The sequence below is a fragment of the Papilio machaon genome, chromosome 8 (assembly GCF_912999745.1).
Source record: "Papilio machaon chromosome 8, ilPapMach1.1, whole genome shotgun sequence".
Classification (NCBI taxonomy): domain Eukaryota; kingdom Metazoa; phylum Arthropoda; class Insecta; order Lepidoptera; family Papilionidae; genus Papilio; species Papilio machaon.
In genome coordinates, this window is record NC_059993.1 from 2,333,900 (window position 1) to 2,359,059 (window position 25,160).

Genomic DNA, 25,160 nt, shown 5'->3' on the forward strand with positions numbered 1-25,160 from the left:
AATCCCCTAGAAATAATTTTTGTTTAAATTGTTATGTGCCGGGTCAGTTAGTTTATCCATACGTATTAAAAAGTGTCATGTGTGCTCGTAACTTAAGAATAAATCGTTACAAAAAAATCATGTTACAAAATGAACAAAATAAACTTAATTTATAAGACAATTGATTGTTTTTTATGTTTCCATTAGCTTCTTATAGTATTAGTTGGATACATTTTTTGTCACATTTATACAATTTTATATTAACCTACAATTGTTTGCAGTATTTGTTATGTACTAATGCAATCTAATGTAAAATCTGTTTATAATAAATTATGAAATTTGACTATTTATTTTCTTAATCGACAAGAACATAAAATTACTGTCGAACCTGGATAAGCGAGAATATAAACGGGTGTCATTGATTACTCCCAACTCTATAGGCGAGAAACTCGTGTTAGAGAGAAACAAAATATCGCAGTTCCTTGGACTCTCGCTTATCCAGGTTCGACTGTACATTTCGAAAATATTAGCTTAAATTTATCAAATCACAGATATATTTTGATTCTTAAATTATTATTTTTTTATAAAATATAAGCATATTTGCTGATTATAAGATAGGTATGGCACATGGTATGTACATAAACTCATGTTCCAAAATAAAGGTAGGCAAGTTATCTGGAAATCGAATATTTAAGGCAAGCAGACATTTTGCTATTTCGGCAAATTCAGGTGGTCAGTTCGTTTGCCACCTTATACTTTAAAAAAAAAATTCTACTACTTTCTTGTATCTAATTTATTAGAGTTACATACCAAATTTTAAAGCTGAAGCAATATATATAATATACATACATATAATCGAAATTCAGTCTTATCACTTGAAAATTAACAGAAAAATCTTTTATACTCATAGATGTGGTATAAAATCGTCCTAATTTTTTATTATGCTGGATACAAAGCTCCTTTGAAGACTTTTATTATTTTATCTTCTTTATTTCAAAGCTGAAACAAATACATATAATAGTTTATTATTTGATAAAGTTACTCGAATGATAAATAAAACGTGGAATAGTTTTTCTTATATTTTTTCCACACTTAGATTTTCTCTTAACGATGCTGTTAGTAACTAAGCTTAACAACTAAATCAATTAAAAATATTGTAGACGTATGTAGGATATATTGAGTAAGAAGTAGTCATATAGCTTTATACATCAATACACATTGAAAGGTATTTCACAATTAAATTCTATATTTCGTAATTAACTCTAGTTTCAATGTGTTACCGGAGATAACATTTCATGTTGAATCATGTTCCGATTGGTTGACTATAGCAATAGACTGTAACTGTCGATTTATATTGTTTAAACATTCGTAAAAAAATTAGTGTCAACCCTCTCTCTCTTCTTGAAAAAGTTGTGATGACAATATGTTTGAACAGGGAAAAACCCCGGGTAACTGTGAAAAAAAAAATCTAATAGTGTAGTACAAAGTTTACGTGAACTTACTTCAATTCTCGTTTCCGCTATAGCCTCTTCATTTCTCAGAAGTTCGTGTTTAAGACCGTTTCTTTTCCTGAAAATTTCGTTAAAATATTAGTCAATAAAAGCTACTACATGTCGCACGCAGCTTATAAAGTAAAATTACTGCCTTCAGAATTTAACGGTAAGTTCTAATCTTTGAAAGCATCATCAATCTATCAGCCGTCATATCTGAATTAACTCCCTTCTTACGCATATCCTCTTTCACACAATCCATCCAAATTTTCTTCGGTCTTCCTCTACCTTGTATCCGTCCACATTCAATCCCATTAATTTCATATTTATGTGATCATCAACCTGCATTAATTCGGTTTTTAACCTCACGGTCAATACCACCGTCACATTAGACGAGATAATTGAGAACTGAAATACTAAAAATCTTATAAAAGAAATGTTAACCAAATATACAATCATTGTCTACTTAGATTGAGTAATAAGACATCATAACAAAAACAATATTAAAAAACAATGCTTAAATTTTTTCAACCGTAAACAAATTTTATTGGTAACTTGGTTACGCCTTCATGATAATGTAGTCATTTTTTATTTCCCCTATCATGTCCAACCTATCAAACACCAATAAACCTTTCCGTGGCTATTGTAAGTTATTCTTTTTAACATCTTACGGCGCAGTTTCCGTCCCACACGGGCGCTTCCTACGCAGCGGTGGGCACTGGGAAGACATGGTATTAAGTTACCCCACACAATGGTCTGCTCACATTACCCGAGAAGCCACAAATAAAGCCAGCGTGAACCGACTCGTTTTGATATGGAAACTTTACTTTGAATAGACGAGAAATTTATATGCCATGTAATATAAAGACTGGTTGTAGGCTCCAATGGAATTGCTTAATTTCACGCTGTGTTCCGTAAAATATGTGTCATTGATTTTGAGGGAAATTTTATAACTATACTGGAAAATGAATACGAATAACCTAAGCAAAGAGAGACAATTAACCTTCGCTAGATACTAGTCTTAGATCTCAAGAGAATGGCATTCATGGTCACAGGAAAAACTATCGATTATCTCTTTAATATAGACATGTCTGAACATTATAAAGTAATAAACTCATTTATCACATGAATCGTCTATTTAAGAAAAAGCTGGGTTGTTTACAGCCATACTCATCATCATCATCTCCCTGGAATTTTCCCACTCACGTGGGGTTATTGGGGTATATATGGGGGTACAGAAGGTTTTATAAACCTTAAAGTTTTGGCTTAAGTTTTTACGGGTACGGCTACACATCTATGGGTAGTCTTGGCAAGAATAAACTGCTGCTATAAAATGTAATAAAAAAGAACACTTACATATATATTCTCCTCCAGACGACAAGTGACGTGTAGGCGAGACAGACGATGGAGCAGGTGACCACCACCATTATGCCCGCAGCTGCGCCTATGGGCTCGCCCCGCGGACCTGCGTACCGTAATCTTTGTGAGTCCCTACGAACTGTTTCGTCCGGAACTATAAACATAAAATTGTTAATTTTATTATTGTGTTAGTTGATGTTAAAACATAAAATGTACATAAATAAATGTAAATGTATGTATATAAATGTAAATGTATAACATTTTAAATCCCGTTTTCCAAGACGATTAAAATGAAAGTTTTGGTAAAATGTCTTTTTGGTATAAATCAAGTACATGGTATAGCACATAGATAACCATATATTATGTACAAATGCGTTGCTGACAAAGTTAGAATACCTTCTTGTTTGTCTATTTATTCCTCGTTTTAAATCACGTAAGAAAGCAGTCGTAAAATGTTGATTTACCGTCGACCATTCGACGGTTACGATCTGAGTTTATTTGCGGACTTAAAATAGTTAACGAACATGTTAGTAGAGTTAACACTACATTATTTATAACCGACATCGTCGTTACTTAACAAATATATTAACAAAGAAGATTTTGATTATTAACGTCAAATCAGTTGTGGCAATGCATTGCAAGACAACATGTTCTTAATTTTCTTACCGCCGAAGCACCAGTACATAAATATAGAGAGTAGTAACTATATTTCTTTGTTTCAGTGTAGTGGAAACCAACAGTAAAGTAGGTAGGTATCCTTGTTATTATAACTAAACTTATTAGGTAATGCATTGCAACGGATGCACATATGTAGCATTTGCAGATAGGTTTCTTGAGATGGTAAAGCGGTGCCGCTTGTTTGGTATTCAATGTTTGCTTTCAACACATGATATTAGCAAAGTGTATACATTTAAAGTTAGTATACGTAAGATTAGAGCACATGGAAATCTAATGACGTGTTTGAATACAAAAGCAGTGTAATAAAAACATGATCTGAATTATAGTTCATGTCGTTACAAGATTATTTGCTATGATATAGCCGAAGCAAACGAACGTGCGATCGAATGCTGGCTGAGTAAAAGAAAACTATCTCCAATTTTTGATACAAAAAAAAAAATAATTCCAAAAATTACATGCACTTAGAATATGATATAAATTCAAATGTTCTTCGGAACTAGACATGTCTTGGTATACTACACCTAGAAGTATTTACCTTGTAAAAACTCAGCCTCGGCGTCAGGTATGCCCGTGACGTCGACGCGGACTTCCTCCATGTCCTCAGGGAACGTCGGTAGGTCTATGTGCTCCTGGTTGTCATCACGGGAATGAAGCATGTCGAATACCTCGGAACTAGTGATAAATTATATTTTATAGCAATTGGCGAATCTGTTTAGACTGACAGTGGTGGTTACTTAACAAAAAGTAATTCGCTTTATTGTTAATCGATTAGTTTTAAATTATCGGCTGTGGCATACCCATTTATAACCTGTTAAGTACAGATTATAAAATAATTATAATTCAAGTCAGTAACCCACTATTTAAGTTTGTTTTAATACGTATAGATTGTTGAATACTTGACCTGGTTAAAATTTTAAAACGGAATGCTACAACTTTTTCGCTTTTACAAATCAAACGGAAATATATTAACATATGCATCCATTGATTAAACTTAATAGAATCAAGGTGATTACGTTTTAACTACGTGCCGTTATCTTTTAACATCTATAATTTTAAATTAATTAACATTTCAAAGTATCAAGTTCAATGCCGGCATTGCGTTAGTGACGGCATACATTAAATGAAGGAAGATTTCTCATAAAGTAACCGGCCACATCATTAGACGAAGTACTATAGCTGCATGTTTTTACCCCACTGTACATTGCAATACATTTAAGTACTAGGTTATTTATTACGATAAAGTGAACATCTGCTTATGTGGTAACTTGATATAATTATCTACTTCTTGTATTTATTAAATCAGTAAGTATACAGCCGTCTTAATTTTTATTTTTTTATAGAGTATAAGGGAGCAATCGTGTAGGGGTCGCTTAACATTACTTGATCAGACGCCCATGGTTGTCCATGCAACACCAGAGGAACCGCAGATGCGTTCCTGATCTATATGTTGCGGATATTTTAAAATTACCATTATAGGCCCTGATTAGTTTTTTGATTGTATCTATTTTCTACATGAAGTTCTGTATATTTAATAATTAGGAATAGTGTTGTATTTTACCTGCTTACGCCATCTTTATCATCGACTAGTAGTTTTAAAAGTGTGGCATTGGCTTCCAGTGTTTTGTATCGGCTGTTATCTTCAACTTCTTTTATTAAGCTCGATACTGTTGTCTCTTGAGATAACTGATGCTGGCTGGAAGTGATCTGGAATCCTGTGATAAAAAAATAATTGTTAATCAAATTACTTTCGCATGTGGTGTACTTTATCTCACTGAGGTTATGGTAATTTACACGAGGGTGGAACATTGTCGGAGAGCAGTTGACAGTACTGCTATTCAACGTACACTCAGAGTTTTATTATTAAGTCTACTGGTTTGCCTCTTGCCCTTGTGGAAGCGTTAGGTTTTTACGTAATATTATGAGTGGACTATTGTTAAACATAACGTGCACTCGGACACGTGGAGTATCACTTAGCTTATCCAAAACAAACATTTCCAACCTACTGAAGATTTCACTTTGCCCAGACGCAATGTAAATGTTTGTTTAACGGACCTTAAAACACGGTTATATCCAACATTGTAATTGATAAAATTTTTATACATTAAAATTTTGAACAAGAAAAGAGGTCAGGAATTTTATTATTCATAAAGGTAAGTAAAGGTCAATTTCGACAACACACATGAGACAATGCGTCGTATTATGCTTGTCTCCTTGTATTATAAGAATTTTTTGGCAATTGTTTTAGACCTTCAATAGGGACAGAGTAAGAGCTAATATTTATATTACCATCTTAATCCAATCCATCCGTTACTTTAGTGCAAAAAAATAAAATAAAAAAACTTCTCATAAATATTATGATTATGCACCATCAAGATTCTTGTCTTTTATTTTAGTCGGGGAAAAGAAGCAAAAGTCACGTGTTAAATTTTGTCTATGTTTAGAATGTAAAATATTAAAAATCTTCATGGCAAATATCACTTCTGCTACTGATATTACTTGAGATGTTATCTATATATATAAAAGAAAGTCGTGTTAGTTACACTATTTATAACTCAAGATCGGTCGAACTGATTTGACTGAAAATTGGTGGGCAGGTAGCTTAGAACCAGGAAACGGACATAGGATAATTTTTACCCCGTTTTCTATTTTTTATTCCGCGCGGACGGAGTCGCGGGTGAAAGCTAGTATTTAATAAAACTATTTTAAAATAAAGTTAATATTTTCCAAAGCTACGTATATTTATATGACCGTACACATTATTTACGATTGGTAATAAACTTTTTGAATTGTCGTGTATTCAATAAATAACATAATAAATAACGGTTCCTGTTGATTCAGTACTTTAAAATTATTCGCGGTATTTAACGCGGCATTAACCTCAAAATTCAAAGTGAAAGTGTTTTTACAGAATTAATTGAACACTCGTTTCTTTACGTGCTTTCTTTGTGCATTGATATCAAATGCTTTGCATTCGAATAAAAAAACGGCGTTGGTATACAGTTAAGTTGCACTCATAAGATTGATGTTAACACGGTCAAGACCACCTCGCTGTTAAATTTATAAGTAAAATTTTATTACACCATTAAAAATGTAAAATTCTTTTTAACTTTTTTTTTTAAGCTTTTTCCCGCGACTCCGTCCGCGCAGAATAAAAAAAAAAAAAAGAAAACGGGGTAAAAATTATCCTATGTCCTATTCCTGGTTCTAAGCTACCTGCCCACCAATTTTCAGTCAAATCGATTCAGCCGTTCTTGAGTTATAAATGGTGTAACTAACACGACTTTCTTTTATATATATAGATAATAGTTGTTTTTTTTTTTTTGTTTAAAAGTATTTGATATAAGCCAATGCCTTAATCCGTTCAGAAACAAAATATTAAAATGTTTCTGTTGTCAAGTTTTAATTTTAATTCAGAAAACCAGTCTTCATTATTCGAATTTGGAATAACGAAAAACAATACTTATTACAAAATATTAAAAAAGTATACATTAAAACACTGTAGCGAAGTAATATATCGCTATCGTTTGCCCTTGAATAGTCAAAGATTGCCATAGAAAATATAAAGTAAGATGGCGTGAAATTCATTACTATGACGTCAAGCACATAAAGTAAGTGATGTTACTTGAATGTAATAACTTAAGCGTTATCTTATTCCTAATGTAGACTCTCATTATTCCGTCAAGAGGCCATTTCCGTTCGTTATCAGTGACCAGACGTTGAGTTATTTACTACTTTGTACTGATATTGTCAACATCAATATTATTGTTGACGATTCATTTCTTTCAAACAATAATACGTCACATTCCAATATGGAAAATTAACATGATTTTCAGCAATTGTACAGCGAATTTATAGTAATTTTACCCTTTAATGTTATTTGTATCGAAGTATTATTACTTTATATAGACTAGAGTAATATGAACTTTCTATTACGTGTAAACAAGCTTCCTATAGCGAGCGACATGATTAGCTGTGGATCTACAGAGTTTTCAATATTAATTGCCTTTGATTCAAACCTTTGTATCGTTTTTTGAAGTGTAAGGAATGTATCTTTTGTGCAAGTATATATTTCCAAGCTTTTTTTTTTAAGTGAATAAAGTATCGATATAGTTTTTTTTCTGTTTTATATAACGAGTTTATTGCTCCTTGTTCCCCAGCTGCCGGAAACAAACTGAATGCAGTCGCGATGCACTGTACAAGATTAACGTTGTTACTGGACTTGATTTATTGCATTTCAAATAACAATTTTTCTTCTTTACTTATTGCAATAGGTACAGTAAGTAGCAGACTAAAATTTGTCACACGAGAGGTCGCATTGAGAATCTTCTTTATCCGGTCGTGAATTGGTTTAAGTGCTCAGATATCACTCAACCCAAATAGCTTTAGGGTTACCATTAATTTTGCCTCTTGTAGACAATATTACAAATACATTTTACTTTTATTTATAAATACGAATGGTTAGATGGATGGATTTATGGATGGTTGTTAGTAGGTATCTCCAGAAAGGCTCAACGGATCTCGGTAGATCATAGTCTGGAGGAAGACATAGGCTACTTATCAAGTTTTTTTTCCGCTCGAAAGGTTTTGTGGGTGAAAGCTAGTATATTATATAGCTATAAAAATATAGTTATCCTAATCCGCAAATCCATAACAGCAAACAGATATTATGCTAAATCTTGATCGGGACAAATTATGCTTTGTTGTTAGCTTTGTGACTAAATTAGACATCTTATAGGAAAAAACTAATCGCTTCGCTTTAGCTTAGGTCTTAGATTAGCTAATGTAGCTACATCTCCGATATTCAATTTATATGAGTAGTATATTTGTTTTTCAAAGTAACTTTCCTAAATTCTATTAACGGAATAGTGTTAAATTATTATTGTTTCAAAACCTCGTTAGCGCGTCGTGAGCGGGCACAAAGGTAAGTCCCAAACCTGTTTGGTTCAGCCAGTTGCAAGATGTCTGTACTGAATTGTCTGTACTGTGAGAGTCACCAACAATTCTGCCGTATTCTTCTCCAACGAATTCAAAACTAACAGCCGCAGTATTTTAATCATTATTTAAGCATCACCTTAGCGATTTATTAATCGATGCTTACATTAACCTTTTAGGTTACAAAAATAAATTTATGTTTTTACAAACATTACATAATAAGACGAGTCGACATTATGTAAAATAGTGATCAAATAAAATACGTAATGTATAATATTGAAATAAGGGTTGAAAAGATTCGTTTGGCTACAAAGATTTTATGTAAACCATAGTCCTTGTTTAGAATTACGTGTTTTTTAATTATATATTTTAGGGTCAAAGTTTAAAAATCAAAACACGATTTTGCGTCACGAAGTTACCGTATAGCTTCTGCAACCCTGGTACATTCACGTTTAAATAAATTCCGTTGTCACGCTTCCAAAGGTATGTTGGTATGAAAGGTCGTTGCTGAGGTAATAAGTAAGATTTTTATCTCATTCATTGACGGCCATCGCATATGAGCAATGATGAATCATCATAAAAAAATAGCTATAAGGCTACAGTTACACATGTTTTCTATTTGTACAAAATACAAATTTACACATGACGTGTTTTTGTGGTTAAAATAATTATGTGTTCCTTATTGTTAACGTTCGATTACGTTTTACAAATTTTTTGGTCATTTAGTGATTAGTTAACTAACAAGTTACTTTTAAATCTATGTTAAAGGAAGTAATTTTCTAATATCGTGACCACTTAGTAAATGGTAGTAATTTACGTGACGTCATGGGACGTTACGATATTTTTTTAAATGAAAGTGTAATTGTATACAGTCTCTTGACGTTATAATTTACTAAAAAAACCTTCCGTAAACCTTTCGGTTATATACTTTAGATTGTTTTTAAATGGTTATATGTATCTACTTTACTACTACGATTTATGGGTGTTGATAGTTACAATTATCTCCGATATCACATGTTTTTCAATTCGTAAGCGGAAAGGTTTTACAAAGAATGAGTCACACATTTGCGTACGTAAAAAGGATTTTGTTCTGAGAATGATCCGTGAAATCGACTACCGCGATCATAATTAAATTGCAATTAGATTGACAAGATGACCCGCTATGATTCATCTATATTTCCTTGGATTGTGTATACCTATTTATATAGTTACTTCCTATAATTTATCATTAATCAAGACATTTGAATGCAGTTATAGTTAGTTGATATCGTAATTTTTCTCCGTACATGTAAAACACGAGAAGAAATAATATTCTTTTGTTAATTAACAATGATACTTTATTAAGCAATAAAATAATGAAAGAAATGACTATTTTGATTAATAATTTTTGGAAGAAATTACCATCAACACAACTTTGCTGTTATAAAAATAGCTGTCGTTTAAGACTGATTTTTATTAGGAAATTGTTCAAATATATTTACAATGCAAGTACTCACAGTTACTAATGAATTTGTTAATTACGTCCTAAGTATGTGTTTCGTCTTAGTTAAAGGCAGTGTCGTGAGATATTAACATGTGGGACAGAAGTAATGTGACTTAAATTATTTATAAGGCGTTTTTTCTATCAATATTTGTTTAACCTAAAAAGTTGTGAGCTCTACTAATTCCTGTGGGTTATTTGTGAGCACATAATTGTAACATATAGTACGAAAAAATAAGCATGTACTACTTATTAGTATATAGAGTTGATCTTAATCAAATATGGATTTTAAATAACTGAAATAATTGAATGCTGCTTTATAAATATGTTACAAAACGTGCCATTTAAGCAAGTTAAGTGAACTAAATCCAGCATGACGCACACCTCTCCCGGGGAGTCACGATCTAAACAAGTTTGCCGCGAAGTCGAGAAGTCAATGGATGCAGGCCGCTTAGAGTTGTGCATTTTGCAAACTTGTAGTTATCAAAAATTGTATTTTAAACAGCATTATTAAGTTCTGTTTTCTCCCATGTCGACTTATATAGGTTCTTAAGGATCCACAATACGTATATGAATTGTTCACGTCACAAGAAAATAATAATTTCTGTGGTTGGAATCTATTATTTTCATTTTCTTAGGAAAACAAATTTTGTCTTGAAAGACTACATACAAGAAAAAAAAAACACTTTTTTGAGTACAAATTAAACAAAAATCAAGGTTAAAAATATTATTTTTAATCCTTACCCATGACAGCGACGACGAAGTAACACAGCAACTGATACCGAGCCATTATCAACATGAACACTGTAAACAACGAAATATTTTTGTATTAAAACATATGTTTACTCTGAGTTTTCACTGCCGCAACACCTAACGAAAACATATTGTGATGTTTATTTTTTTCAAAGATATTACGAGAGATAACCTATGTTATATGTTTTTATATAGGAGTGAGTAAACAGGGTAAATCAGAGTTATCGCTTCAAATTCGCTAGTGCCGTAGCGATGTTTCCTTTTAATTTTGACATAAGAAAAACTTTAAATATTATCCTTTAAACTTTAGATAAAGTTTTTAGAAATAGCCACTGGTTATGGTCAATAAATATTGTTCACAAATAACTTTTAATGTAATTATTTCATTTAATTATATGTAATAATAATTGCATTCATAAAATTTAAATACGAGAATCATCATTATTATTATTAGCAAGCAATTATTGACTTTAGAATTTGCGCCGTCGAAATAATATTAAAAAAAAAAATAATTTCAGTCGCCTCCTCTTTTAGTAAATTAATATTAATAGATATTATTGATACAAAAATCAATTAATTAAACACTGACTTTATAATAGAAAACTATATGAAACAAGTTTCGAACCTTGAATGCGAGATGTATCTAAAAATACCGGGGCGCGTTTCGGGATGCGGTCAACGACGATCTTCGCACCAACACAAAAGCGCTAAAGTAACTCGATTGCAGCCAGATTACACTCGGTTTATTCGCGTATACAGAACGCGTGATACGTACGTCGTTCTCTGATGCACGCGGTACACTGCCGGCCGGCGTAAGTGAGCCGGTCTTCACCGACCGATATATGACTACGAAAATTGAAAACCGGTGACCAGTGACCGATGACGGTGACCGATGACTATCGTAGACGTAGCCAAGTTTGAGCGGTAAGTGCCGCTGACCTTACGGGTGCAGGAAGTAAATCCGTACTACTCATGCAGCATCTACCGGCTTTGTATTCTTTATTAATGGAACACTCCATGACATGCCATGACTCATTAAAACCATAATAAACTAATGATCATGACAATGTTAGTAATTGTTTAATTAGAATTTTTAGATTCTATGAAGTGTATCGTCATTCCTATCTATTCCCTTACGGAGGGTGGTCGCAGAATGTATTACTCCTTCGTGCATCTCTGTCTGCCGTCATATCTGAATCCATTCCTTTCTTAATTATTCTCTTTCACATTATATTTCATTTATTCAGTCTTTCTCTCCTTTGTAGATATTCACAATCGACTTCCTTGTCTACGAGTTCATCATCTCTCCGCAAAATATGTTCATACAATGCTAACCTTTTGCTTCTCCACTTTCTACACGAATATCGGTTTTTCTTACAGTAAAAATTCACAGTGAATGGCTATTTATTGACTGACCAAGTTATATAATGTTCGTAAGAAACGGGATTCTTACCACGATTAGGCTGTTTGAGCTCCCGATATTTCGGCACAGTTGCATGCGCCATGTTCACGGGCTGACCGAAACCGTTTTTACTAATATAATGTTCGTAAGAATCCCGTTTCTTACGAACATTATATTAGTAAAAACCACGAAAGTTTAAAGTTATATGACCAAGTTATTTTTGAAGTGAGTCCTCGGCGCTTGTTTACATTCGATTCTAATCTTTTTTCGATAATTCAGTTAATCAAAATTAATTACGAACTCTTTAAAGCTCACAGGTTAGCAGATATGATATGACAATTTCAGTTTAGAAAATATACTGTTTCAAGGATTGTCAAACTAATCAGCGCATAAGTATGTAGATCTTGAGCTAAATACAAGTTTCTCGACGAAGCGTCTAAGCTAAAAGCATGCTCGAGATTTCCACGCATGCGCTGTAACGTCAACGTAACAAAGTACAGTCGAACATAACAATGAAAATGTGACAAATTGAACATTAAAATAGAGTGAACTTTATCAAAACTAAATGTATTATTTACCAGCATACTGGGAAGGCTTACTTATAATTTTGTAATACATAATAGGTATATAAAAATTGTTTTTTGATGTCCCACAATACATATTTTTTAATCGACTGACAAGAAGACAATGTTTTCATGCTTATATTTTTTTTATGTATATGGGATTGTATGTATGTTTATTGTTCTTTAACTGAACAGATTTTGACGAGTGAAATGTCATTCGAATCGTCTTATATTTTTGTTATCTAGTATATTTAAAAATACGTGTCCTCGGCGGTATTTCCAAACCACTACGACTTAGGGTCCTTCAAGAAGCGAGCGTATCACCATCTCAAAGGCCGGCAACGCATTTGCGATTCCTCTGGTATTGCAGATGTCCATGGGCGTCGATGAATACCTTGGTGTTCCCGCTGCTCGTTTGCCCCCTTCTCTTATAAAAAAAAAATAAATAAATAATAAAGTGTTACACGTAAACTTATAGTTCATATAATTTAATTTTAAAATCTTTGTTTTAAAATGCAACCTTCGGATGGCGTTATTTCATCTATTAGAGCCTCAGTCACCAGTCAGTTATCGGTTTTGATAACAAATAAAGAGTGTTTATAATTATAGTTGAAAACGTTAAGAACACACAGTCATAATACGTACATACTTAATAATTAACATTACTGTAGAATTCGACTTTGGTGACACTTATTTTAATACATAAGTGTGTTGTAAGCTTGTTTTGTTTAAGATAATGACAATGCATACAAATGTCACGGCAGTCGAAACCCACTGTTACATTTTTGTCACTAAGCAATTTTTATTTTTTACTGAAGTGTACTTGCGCGGTAGCTGTCATATTTTTACATTTGTCTGCTTTATTTATTATACATTTTATGATTTAGTTTTATTTAAATGATATATCTAATATAACAAATAAAATGAACAAAAGTACAATTTCATTTTATTTCCTATAACTATGGATGGGGATATAGGAACGGTACACGGTATACGGAATGTTAGCTATATCCTTGAAAATGAGAAGAGGACTTTTAAGTCAATCCATTTCAATCGTAATAAATGCAAGTATCGAGAGAAGAGACGAAGTCCGATGAATGAAGCTAATGAAAATACAGATTATATTACCACGACCGATCGGTTTTCTGAATCTCCAGATATTGACAGAAAAGCAAACATTACATCACAAGAATACACAAGTAAGCAATTGTTTAATTGTAGTAGTTACCAGTTACCAACAATTCTCGCTCACGTAGGGTTGGCGCACAAGGTTTTATAAATCTTGAAGTTTTGACTTTTTTTTAATTTTTAACGGCCGTCCGCCTGCCTGTCACCAACCCTACTACTAGTAGTAGTTTGCAATAATTTTTCCTTCAATTCTTTCTATCCCCCTTTCCGTGGCTAATTTTTGATACATAAAATATAACTAGAACTTTTATTGGAGAACGTCAACACCATCAACGTAGCAGATGTGCGATGGATGAATGTAGAGAAATAGAGATGTCTGCCTTTTTTCACACAAATACATTTTTACAACGTTTTTTGTTGATGGGTCCACCTCCTTAGAGGAAAGGGCAGGGTCTTATTGTTGACTTTTCTGCAACAAGCTCGACGAAAATCCGTTATATCTATGTGTAACTATATTTATTTTATTTACCACATAAATACCACGTAACCATTTAAATATCTTTCAGAATGTTCGCGGCGCAAAAGACGTTTACGAAAGACATCTGTCGATTTAAAACCTTTGAAAAGGATGATGTCATCATGCAGTTTTGTCGGTAAAAGTAAAATTAAAGGAATCTCTATTAGCCCTGGCAATGTTACTTTGATAAACAAAATCGTATCAAGTGATGAGAATGTGAGGAGTCGAGGCGATAATGAAGTTAAAGTATTGTACAAGCGAGATTTCAGACGAAAAGAAAATGCCAAACAGATTATCTCACCAAGAAGATCCCGTATACAAAATATAAAGACTGACAATAGTCAGACAAGTTTATTTGGTTTCCAACGCTGTATCCAACGAAAACGTCATTTAAACTATAATTTAAGTGTGTTTTATAAGCTTTTACAAGGTGATGCAAAAGACCATAATGTGTTACGATGTAAACATTACTCTTTCGAAGATTTAGAGTTAGATAAACCAAAGAAGAAATCGTCTTTCGTAAAATCTCAGAATGACGCTCCTGCTCATTACAATTTAGTAAATTTCACTCAGCACAGTAGCATATCAAACGTGTATCTGCTGAAACCAAAATATTATAAGAAATTACAATGTTTGCGAAAAAACAAATCTCCCTTCCGTTCTTCAAACCTTGATAAGAGAAAATCTATTTTGAAAAAGGACGAAGATCTCAATATCACAGATGTTCAACCATTAAAAACTAAAAATAAAGAACCCAATGTAGATACTGAAGATAACTTGACTTCTAAGCCTCTTTACAAGGGAATAACAGGTGTCAATATTTGCAAACCTGCTGCAAGGATAAGCAATACATGTTCACCATCCAAAATTAGCACTGGCCGAAAAAGCTCAAAAAAATCTGTTGAGCTGTTTGATTTTTTGCACGTGGCAATGAAATATCTTCTTTTTATCATGACTTTAATCATATGGTTTCCTTGCATCTTAGTTTTAGGTCTTGGATGGTTAATTTCTTATCCTTGCCGACCTCATAAGGAATCAGGTAGTTCAAAGTGCACAAGAACAAAGAGAAGAAAGAGTATCAAGAAGAAAAAGAAGAAAAAGAAAGATAAACCTCCTCAGAAGACTAAAAAAGAAAAAAAATGTAACAAATTCGAGAATAAGAAGAAAGACAAAGCATCAATTAAGAAAAAGACACCAGCAATTTCGAATTCAAAAAAAAGGAAAGGCATAGCTAAAAAATGTCCAAAAACTTGCTCGGATTGCACACAATATACTGTTACGCCTACCGGATTCTTTGTTCCTGAAAGTACAACAACTGTAGCGATGTTTCCTAATGAAGAAATCGGATCGTGTATAGGAAAGAAAAGACAAAAAAATGTGAGCTTTAAACAACCTTGTGGAAGGACAAGTGAAACTTATTTAAAAATAAACAAAAATAAAGTCTGTAGTGGATGTCGGGATAAAAACGAACAATCGATTGACATCTGTGGAGATACAAACCAAGAGGAACAAGATTTGGATCAGAAATCAGATTTAAATAGTCAATGTCAAGCAATTGTAGTCAAAAGTTGTAAAGGTAAACGAAATCGAAGAAATGTTGAGGTTTGTGTACCGAAATCTTTATCAAAATTAATCCAATCAGCTCTCCGCGGAACATGCTCGACAACAAATCAATTTGCGAATGTTCGTAAATTACCTAAAATTAAAAGTTGCAATAGCACAGCGGCGGCATGTCTTGCGTTCAAGAAAAAAAGGAAATGCTTAAGTCGACAGTCCAAATACATTATGCGCAATTTGAAAAAAAATCTAGAAGCGTCCCGATCATCAGTCACAAGATGTCTGCCATCTCCATGTCCAGGTGGCTGTGCTTCTAAACAGGCCGCCGGTGGAGGCGACAGCAAAAAACGCAAGAAAATTAAACATTCGAGAAAACAAAGAAAAAGCCGAAAGCCAAAAACTGTTATGAAATTCCTACCACCGCCGCCTCCCAAGAGTTGTTCTGTAGGCAGTAATATTTCTTTTCTTCAACCTACCCCAAAAACAAAATCACTTCCCCGTTTAAGACGTTGCAATCGCATGACTTGCGATAGACAACCATTAAAAGTTGTGTCAGTAAGCAAGATGTATGCGCCTGTTCGTCCTGAAGTACGTACAATATCAAGTAATACCATGATGTTACAAACTTCTAGTTTTTTTAAGTCGCTAAAAAACAAGTGTTCTAAGAAACGTGAGAAACGTATTTCTATTAAAAAATTTATCACAGGGCCTTGTCCAAAAAATCGTCACGTCTGTAGTAATACTAGATTACAAAAACCTAAAAAAAAACCTCGGAAGTCTACTACTGTTGTGAAATTTTTTCCTGTGCCACGTCAGCGTTTAGTTCATTCATCTGTTAACACAAGAAAACTAAAGTTACCTTCATGCAAAAAAGTTAAATCTAAATCTAGCTCGGCTTGTTTATCATCATCAAATAAAGTAATAAATTTTTCCCCTGAACCCTGCTCAAGCACTATAGCCTGTAGTACTTGTGAAATCATATTACCTATAGAGCCATTACAAAAGCAGCCAAAACAACAAAACAAAAAGAAGACTGCACCTCCAAAAGACGATTGCAACGCCGTAGGCTTAATGTTAGAAGGCCGAAAATCTTATGATAAAAGACATTCACAGGAAATGTTAGCAAAAAAACCCGCCCGAGTTTGTAAGTTTTTCCCAGCCCCACGATATAGTACTCGGACTTTAGCAGTTGGAGCTTGCATTAAAAACGAAATAAAATTACCTACCAAGTCTAGTAAGTCGACGTCTTTTCCACAAAAGACATTATTTAGGTCTCTTTCCGTTACAACAGGTACAAACACATGTAGTGCCGCTCCAACACAAATTATTAAGTTTATAAAAACACATAAGTCTATAATGCATCGCGGTACAGTGCCCCAAAAATTGAAGGGAGACATATTTTCAAAAACTGATCTTAATCTAAAAAAACATGCAGAAAAATCAAAGAATCTAAAAAAACCTGTCAAACGTGGTACTAAACCAGGAACACATCCCTGTATACCAAGAACGAAACACGGTACAACACCAGGAAAGAAACCTGGTACTAAACAAGGCATGAATGAAAGTCACGAAGGCGAAAGCTTAAAAAAACATAGTACTGGATTTAGTACAAGACCCGTTCGGACAAGATCCAGAAAAGTAATGTTACAAACCGCCTATCCAATCATCAGGTTTCAACCAAGGTCGCAAGCTGTGACTTGTACCCGTGGAGTTAACACAAGAAAAACGGAATGGTGTTTCATAAGTGGATACCGTAGGTTCCAACAAAAAAGGAAAATACGTAAGGCAGCTAATGAGCAGCGCAAAATCTTGATTTGTAAGAAATCAGCTAAAAGTCCTGGAACGTCTCAATCTTTTTGGAGTTCACCTCGAAGTTTAACTGGTAGTCCAACACCCAGCTCGTCCCGAAGTGCATTGCAGGCTAAGCAACGTGCGGAACGGGCAAAGCAACTAGCCAAAGAACAACTAGAAAAAGCTAAAGGTAAAAGTAAGGCTGAGACATTGGCTAAACAAAAAAGAAAAGAACGAGCTAAGGAAATTGCTAAGCAAAAAGCTAAACAACGTGCAGAGGCACAAGCCAAACAGAAAGCTAAACGACGAGCTTTAGCAGCCACTGGCGCAAAAAATAAAGAGCGAGATAAGGCACAACAGGCTAAACAAAAAGCGAAAGAACGTGCTAAGGCATTAGCTAAGCAAAAAGCTAAAAATCGAGCTAAGGCATTGAAAGTTCGAGATAAAAAACGTAAGGCAAAAACTAAAAAGAAAGGAAAAAAGGCCTTTAAAAAAAACGCTGGAAAAGTTTTCAAGAAACTAACACCACCGGCTGATAACGTAAAGTGTGAAGATATAATTGCTAAACCGAATAGACCGTGCAAATTTATTTATGACATTTGGCCCTCTGCCTACCCAGCATTTCTGGTTTTGTATAAAATGTACAACAGTGTATGTCACCTTATTTTCTTTGTACTTGCCTGTTGTATATGGAGCCCACTTTTTTGTTGGTGTTTTATATTTTATTTTTTAATAATTAAAAGGATGTTTTGTTAACACATAGTTTCACTATAAAAACTAATATCTAAAAATCTTATCAAACAAAGTCGCATTTCGAGACTTATGGTTGTCGTCTATGTTCTGCTAAGCCACTAAACATATTAAAATACGGTTTTCACAATCATTTATATTAATTACTAGCTTTTACCTGTGACTCCGTCCGCGCGGTTTTAAAATAGAAAACGGGGTAAAAATTATCCTATGTCCGTTTCCTGGTTCTAAGCTACCTGCCCACCAATTTTCAGTCAAATCGATTCAACCGTTATAACCGAAAATGAGAGCCCTCTCAAAGATTTTTTTTGTCACCCTAAAAGAACTAACGTCATCTGTCGATACACTCCATATACTAATAATCTATATATATAAAAGAAAGTCGTGTTAGTTACACCAATTATAACTCAAGAATGGCTGGCGAGATGGCGGTATTATTTTCGCGTTGAACCACAAGTATGGAAGATTCGGGTAGAAGTAGTTACATACTCTTTGATTCGGGCCTGTGTTAGCTATGTAGTGACTAGTGACACGACGACTGACTCCTTCAAGTTATTATATTTGACACTATTGTATTCACTTTTGCAAATTAATAAATTTACAAATTGCGATCTTTATTTGATAATTTTATGAATTTGTTACTACTATTATTCGATGACATCTTTGGAATTAAAAATAAATCGCGCAAGAACATTTTATTTAACCCCGTCGAGCAATGGACGGGGATACTGGGAAATTACGCGGTTTACATAACGTCAAATATAATGTTGAACATGAAAGAGGAAGTTTTGCCGGAATCCGTTTTAATCGTAATAAATCGAATAATCGAGAGAAGAAGAAACAAAATCTTAGCAGAGAGTCTGAAGATACAAACAACATTACAACAAGTGATTTGTCTTATGTCTCTGTAAACATTGACAAAAAATCAAGCATTGAATCAAAACAATACACAAGTAAGATTTGGATAGCATATACAAGAAATTAATTTGAAAAACCTACCAATGAAATTGTAGTAATAATCTTTCCAACCTCTAATGAATGCACATATGAAAAAGGTGGTGTTACATTCGCCATGCGATTTTTTCTTTTGAGTTAAAAATAAAAAAGTCTCCCAGATACAGCGCGATAAAAATGTGTTTGTTTAAAACTTAAAGGACCATTCACTGATATTTATATTATTTTAGAGATTAGTATAGGTAGTATAAATAAAAATCAACGTTTGTATGGTTGTCCTGTTGACGTTTAAAAATTACTCTCACTAAGAGAAACGTATAGATAAAATAAATAAGTACATGTTTTTCAGAATGTGCACGACGGAGAGAATTTTCTGGAAAGATGTCTATTGATTTTAAGCCTTTAAAAAGTATGTTGTCATCGTTTAGTTTTGTGGGCAAAGATAAAATAAAAGAAATAACATCGTATGATTCCCATAACGAAGTTGTGGTGAACGAACACGAAAAACATGATTTAAATTTAAAACATCGAGTTAATAACGAAGTTAAAGTACTATACGAGCGAGACATTAACGACGAAGAGAACGAACAGAATATTTCACGGAGAAAATCTGCTATTAAAAGTAGACGCACTAAAAATAGTCAGATAAGTTTATTTGGTTTCCAACGTTGTATCCGACGAAAACGACAATTAAACTATAATTTAAATGTATTTTATAAGTTCTTACAAAGTGATGCAAAACGCGACAAATGTTTATGTTGTAAACATTACTCCTTTGAAGATGTTAATCCAGAAAAACCTAAAAAGAAATCGTCTTTTGTTAAATCTCAGAGTGACAACCCTGCTGTACCTAATTTGCTTAAAGTAACTGAGCGCACCACTGTGTCTAACATATACCTATTGAAGCCAAAAGATGCTAAAAAAAATGACAGTTTAAAAAAAAATGAAATTCCCTGCAGTTGCTTGGACCTAGATAAACGTGTGTCTATTTTGAAAAAGGGCGATGGTTTCGATAACGTCAATGTGCAGACATTAAAAACTAAAAGTAAAGAAAAAAATATTGCTACCGCTGATCACTTGAAGACAAGAACATTTTCGGGAGGACCGACTGCTGTCAATGTTTGTGAACCCACAAGGATATGTAAGAAATGGATAAAAGTTGAACCCAACGTCAGTGATAGCTGCAAACAATCTAAATCGCCTGACCTATTTGTTTTGTTTTGTTCTGCAATGAAATATTTTCTTTTTATTACGATTGTTATTATATGGTTACCTTGCATTTTAGTTCTCGGCCTTGTATGGTTAATTACTTATCCCTTCCGACCTCATCAGGACCCAAAGAGTGAAACAAAAAAGAAAACAACTAAGAAGCCTCCTCAAAAACCTACTAAAAAAACAACAGCAATAAAGTGCGCCTACTGTAAGAATAAAAAGAAGTGCTATGCATTATTCAGAAAAAATAAATCGACTTCTTGTATAACGAATAAAAAGAAAATGAAAGGTACAAATTGTCAGAAAAAGTGCTCAAGGTGTACACAATACACGACAACAACTAAATTGCGTCTTCCTGAGAGTGCCACAACTATAGCGGTGTTACCATGCGAAGGAGCCACGTCATCTTATGTTGGAAAGAAAAGACACAAAAGTGTGTCATTTAAACGATCTAGTAGAAACAGAGGTACAGAAATCTTTTCAAATGCAAGTAAAAGTAAACAAACGACCTGCAGTGGGTGTTGGAAGAAAAAAATTAATACTCAAAAATCGGTCATCCACAGTTTAGATAAAAATCAAGCTAAACAAGATACGAAGCAAAAACCAAAGTCGAATTATAAATGTCAAGAAATTGTAATCAAAAGTTGTCAAGGGATTAAAAGGCAGAATCAGAAAGTTGAAGTTTGTGCGCCAAAATCTTTATCTAAAGCACTCCAGACGGCTTTAAGTGGGGTATGTTCAGATAATAATGAATTTGCAAGTATTTCTAAATTACCTAAGAATAAAAGTTGTAACAATCTCGACAATAGATGCGTTAAGTGCACAAAAAAAAGGAAATTCTCCAATCGCTGGTGTTCAACCACCACACCTACTAAACATATGGCAGTGTCTACGACGTCTGTAATTCAATGTGTATCTTTGCCTGGTCCCGGTGGTTGTGCGTACACTCAAGCTACAAACATACAGGCCGCTAAAGGAGATAAATGTGAAAAAAATAGGACAACTGTGATAAAATTCTTTCCGCCACCGCGTTGTAAGACAAATACTATAGGCAGTGGCATCAATATACGTGTATGTAATACTTCTAAATCTACGCTGGCTCCTTTTTCATCGTGTTGTAATCGTTCTATCTGCGGTAAAAAATCATTTAAAATAATTTCTGTGAACAAGTTGTTTCCACCCCTTCGGCCGTGTTTACGAACGACATCAAGTAATACCATAAAACCCAAAACTTCTTTGTTTTCTAAATCAAAAGAACGAAAAGAAGACGACTTGGTGGGAGCAAAAGAGAAAATGGTTAAGAAAGTTGATAAACAAAAAGAAAAGAATGCCAAAAAAAGTGGAAAAGAAGATGGGAAGAACGTTAAGAAACATAAGAAAGAAGAAAAGAAGGACATTAAAAAACGTGACAAAGAAAAAGACAAGAACGTGAATAAACGCGAAAAAGAAGAAAAGAAGATAATCAAGAAACCTGAGAAAGAAAGAGAGAAGTCAGTTAAGAAAAGTGAGAAAGAATGGAAGAAGGTTAAAAGTCCTGACAAAGAAAAAGAAAAGTCAGTTAAGAAACGTGAGAAAGAAGAGAAGAAGGCTAAAAATCCTGGCAAAAAAAGTGAGAAAGAACAGAAGAAAGTTAACAAGCCTAGCAAAGAAAAAGGGAAACCCGTTAAGAAAAGTGAGAAAGAAAAGAAGAAAGTTATAAATCCTGGCAAAGAAAAAGGGAATCTTGGTAAGAAAAGTGCGAAAGAAGAGAAGAGAGTTAACATTTCTGGCAAAGAAATGCAGAAGAACGTTAAGAAATATGATAAACCTTTTTATGTGAAAAAATATTTTCCAGCACCTACTCCGATCGTAAGACATATGTCTACCAACACTGATGTTGAGATATCTACAGAAAATCATAATACTGAATCTCCAAAATCCAATACTGTCGTAAAATATATTCCGCCGCCTTACAAGCGTTCAGTAACTTCAGGTGTCAATACAAGTAAGCCAAAATCTCCATCAACAGGCAAATTCAAATCTAAATCTAGCTCTGCATGCTTCACGGCAGCAACTAAAATAATAAAGTATCTTCCAAAACCCCGCTCGAGTTCTGTTGGAAGTATTACAACTGAAATCAAATTACCTTTAAAACCATTAAAGAAACAAAAGCCAAAAAAGAAAATTCCCCCTGAAAAAAAGAAACCTGTTAGTAAACCACCCGGCCTGTTGTTACAAGACCGTAAGTCTTTTGCTAGAAGACGTTCACAGGAAATGATAGCGGACAAACCCGTCCATATCTATAAATTTTTTCCAAGTCCGATACGTTGTACTCGGTCAATATCGATTGGTGCTCGTCTACAGGATGAAGTAAAAATACCTCACAAATCAAGCAAATCTACTACTTTTCCACAAAAACCACTTTTTCGATCTCTTACGACTACAATGGCTACTAATACATGTAGCGTCGGTCCTACGACAATTTTCAAATATATTAAAAGTAAAAAGTCTTTTATAACTCGCGGCACTGCTCCGCAAAAATTTAAGGAAAATAAAGTTTCGAAATCAGATACAAGTACAAAAAAAGGTGTGGATAAAACGAGTACAAAAGAAAAGAAGCCTGGGAAACCTAAGCGAAAAAATAAAAAGAAACTACCTAGTAGAGTCAGATTTTTTTTAAGAGGTAAAAGTATAGGAAAACGTAGTACTGGCAGCAATACAAAACGTATTTACACAAAATCTAGAGAAGTTATGTTAAAGCCGTCTGGTCCACTCGTTAGGCTTCTTCTACCTAAAAAACCTTTGACAACTACACGTGGAGACAATCCGAGAAAAGAAAAATTTTGTTTTATGAGGGAAGTCTGTGGCTTTCCTAAAAAACAAATATGTAAATATCGCAAGACTTCTGTAATAATACCCAAAAGAATCGTAATATATAAGAGGCCAGATCAAATTCCTGAATCGTCTCGATCATCTCGGTCAGCACCAAGTTCCACGACCAGCTCTTCTAGAAGTAAAAAACAAGTTAAGGAGGGTAAGAAGCAAGCTGAGAAGAATAAGAAGCAAGCTGAGGAGGAAAAGAAGCAAGCTAAGGAGAAAAAGAAGCAAGCTAAGGAGAAAAAGAAGCAAGCTACGGAGAAAAAGAAGCAAGCTACGGAGAAAAAGAAGCAAGCTACGGAGAAAAAGAAGCAAGCTAAGGACCGAGCTAGACAAAGAGCGGATAGTGTTAAACAACGAGTTAAGGAAAAAGCGAAGGAAAAAGATAAGGATCGAGCTACGGCAATAGCCATCAAAGATAAAAAAGCTCGAGCTAATGAACAGGCTAAACAAAGAGCAGAAAAACGTGCTGAGGCAATAGCTAAACAAAAAGCTGAATTTCGAGCTCAGGACCTTAAAGCTCAAGAAGAAATGAAAAGATTGCAAAGGAAGAACCGTGAAAAGGCACGTAAACGTAAACCTAAATTGACGTTAAAACAAAACGCCGGACTCTTGTTAAAACAACTAAAACCGGTGAAGTATAAAATAGAATGTCAAGATCTATTATATAGGGGGCCAAAACCGTGCAAGTTTATTTATGACCATTGGCCCTCTGCGTACCCTGCGTTTATGATTTTGTATAAAATGTATAACAATGTTATGCGCCTTTTTTTCTTTTTTCTAGCATGTTGTATTTGGAGTCCACTTTTTTGTTGGTGTTTTATTTTTTACTTTTTTATAATAAAAAGAATGCTGTGTTGATATTTATTTTAATGCTTGATAAAATGTCAATAATTCGCTAACCGTAGTTACCTTTTATGTCAATCAACGCTCAGCTAGGGCCTCGAATCAACCAAAAATTACTAAAGAGTAAAAAATAAGTAATCTAAGCAGAAGATGTGAGAAACGAGACCAAAAAATGTTTGCTTACTATTGGACAGAAATTTTATATATATTCCGCAATTTAAATATTTGTTTCAGAAAAAGTATTAACTTCCAAGCGAATTCTCTTTTCTTTCAATCACTATCTAACAATTCTCTACCTACACAATAAATTTGAAACGTCTAAGTGCATGATTGCCCTACTAAATTTGGAAGAAAAGAAATTGATTTGTAACTTTCGATTTCGAAATTTAAATATTTGTTTCAGAAAAAGTATTAACTCTCAAACGATTTCTCTTTTCTCTCAATCACTCTATAACCATTCCCTACCTACCTAGGACCAGTATCTATTCTTTATCTGAGCTACCTACACAATAAATTTGAAACGTCTAAGTGCATGATTGCCATATTTATATCGGAGTAAAGAAAACTATTTGTAACTTTCGATTCCCAAAATTAAAATAATTATTACAGAAAAAGTAAAAACTCTCAAACGATATTTCTTTTCTCTCCATGTCTCTCAAACGACTAACTTCATTGAAAAAAATTAAAAAAAAATAAAGAGAGGGGGGCCACCTTAACACTAAAATTTCAAATTGTTTTTACGGAGAAAGTAGGAACTCTCAAACGATATTTCTTTTCTCTCAAACCCTCTCAAACGATTTGTGTAAAAAAAGTAAAAAAAATAAAAGGGAACCAACTTTACGGAGGTGGCAAAAACTGAACACAGAGGTTAAAAATCTTTTATATACTCTGTGTCAAAAATCATAAACTTAAA

The 25,160-nt window shown here is 33.7% G+C and overlaps 3 protein-coding genes across 3 annotated transcripts; 2 read left to right on the forward strand and 1 right to left on the reverse strand.

Annotated features, from left to right (window-relative positions):
• Positions 1-831: 831 nt before the first annotated feature.
• Positions 832-11,376, reverse strand: LOC106720751. Its single transcript, XM_014515513.2, has 7 exons — positions 11,297-11,376; positions 10,663-10,722; positions 5,065-5,218; positions 4,042-4,178; positions 2,826-2,982; positions 1,482-1,548; positions 832-978 (listed from the first exon to the last, which is right to left on the reverse strand). Exons 2-7 carry the CDS (start codon positions 10,715-10,717, stop codon positions 973-975), a joined length of 576 nt encoding a protein of 191 aa, XP_014370999.2. The 5' UTR covers positions 10,718-10,722; positions 11,297-11,376; the 3' UTR covers positions 832-972.
• Positions 11,377-13,583: 2,207 nt separating this feature from the next.
• LOC106720594 (axoneme-associated protein mst101(2)-like) lies at positions 13,584-18,906 on the forward strand. Its single transcript, XM_014515313.2, has 3 exons — positions 13,584-13,835; positions 14,331-18,169; positions 18,892-18,906. Exons 1-3 carry the CDS (start codon positions 13,598-13,600, stop codon positions 18,904-18,906), a joined length of 4,092 nt encoding a protein of 1,363 aa, XP_014370799.2. The 5' UTR covers positions 13,584-13,597.
• Positions 18,907-19,047: 141 nt separating this feature from the next.
• Positions 19,048-24,493, forward strand: LOC106720593. The gene is made up of 3 exons (XM_045679053.1): positions 19,048-19,332; positions 19,683-23,965; positions 24,482-24,493. The coding sequence occupies exons 1-3, from the start codon at positions 19,095-19,097 to the stop codon at positions 24,491-24,493; spliced, it is 4,533 nt and encodes a 1,510-aa protein (XP_045535009.1). The 5' UTR covers positions 19,048-19,094.
• Positions 24,494-25,160: the final 667 nt, after the last annotated feature.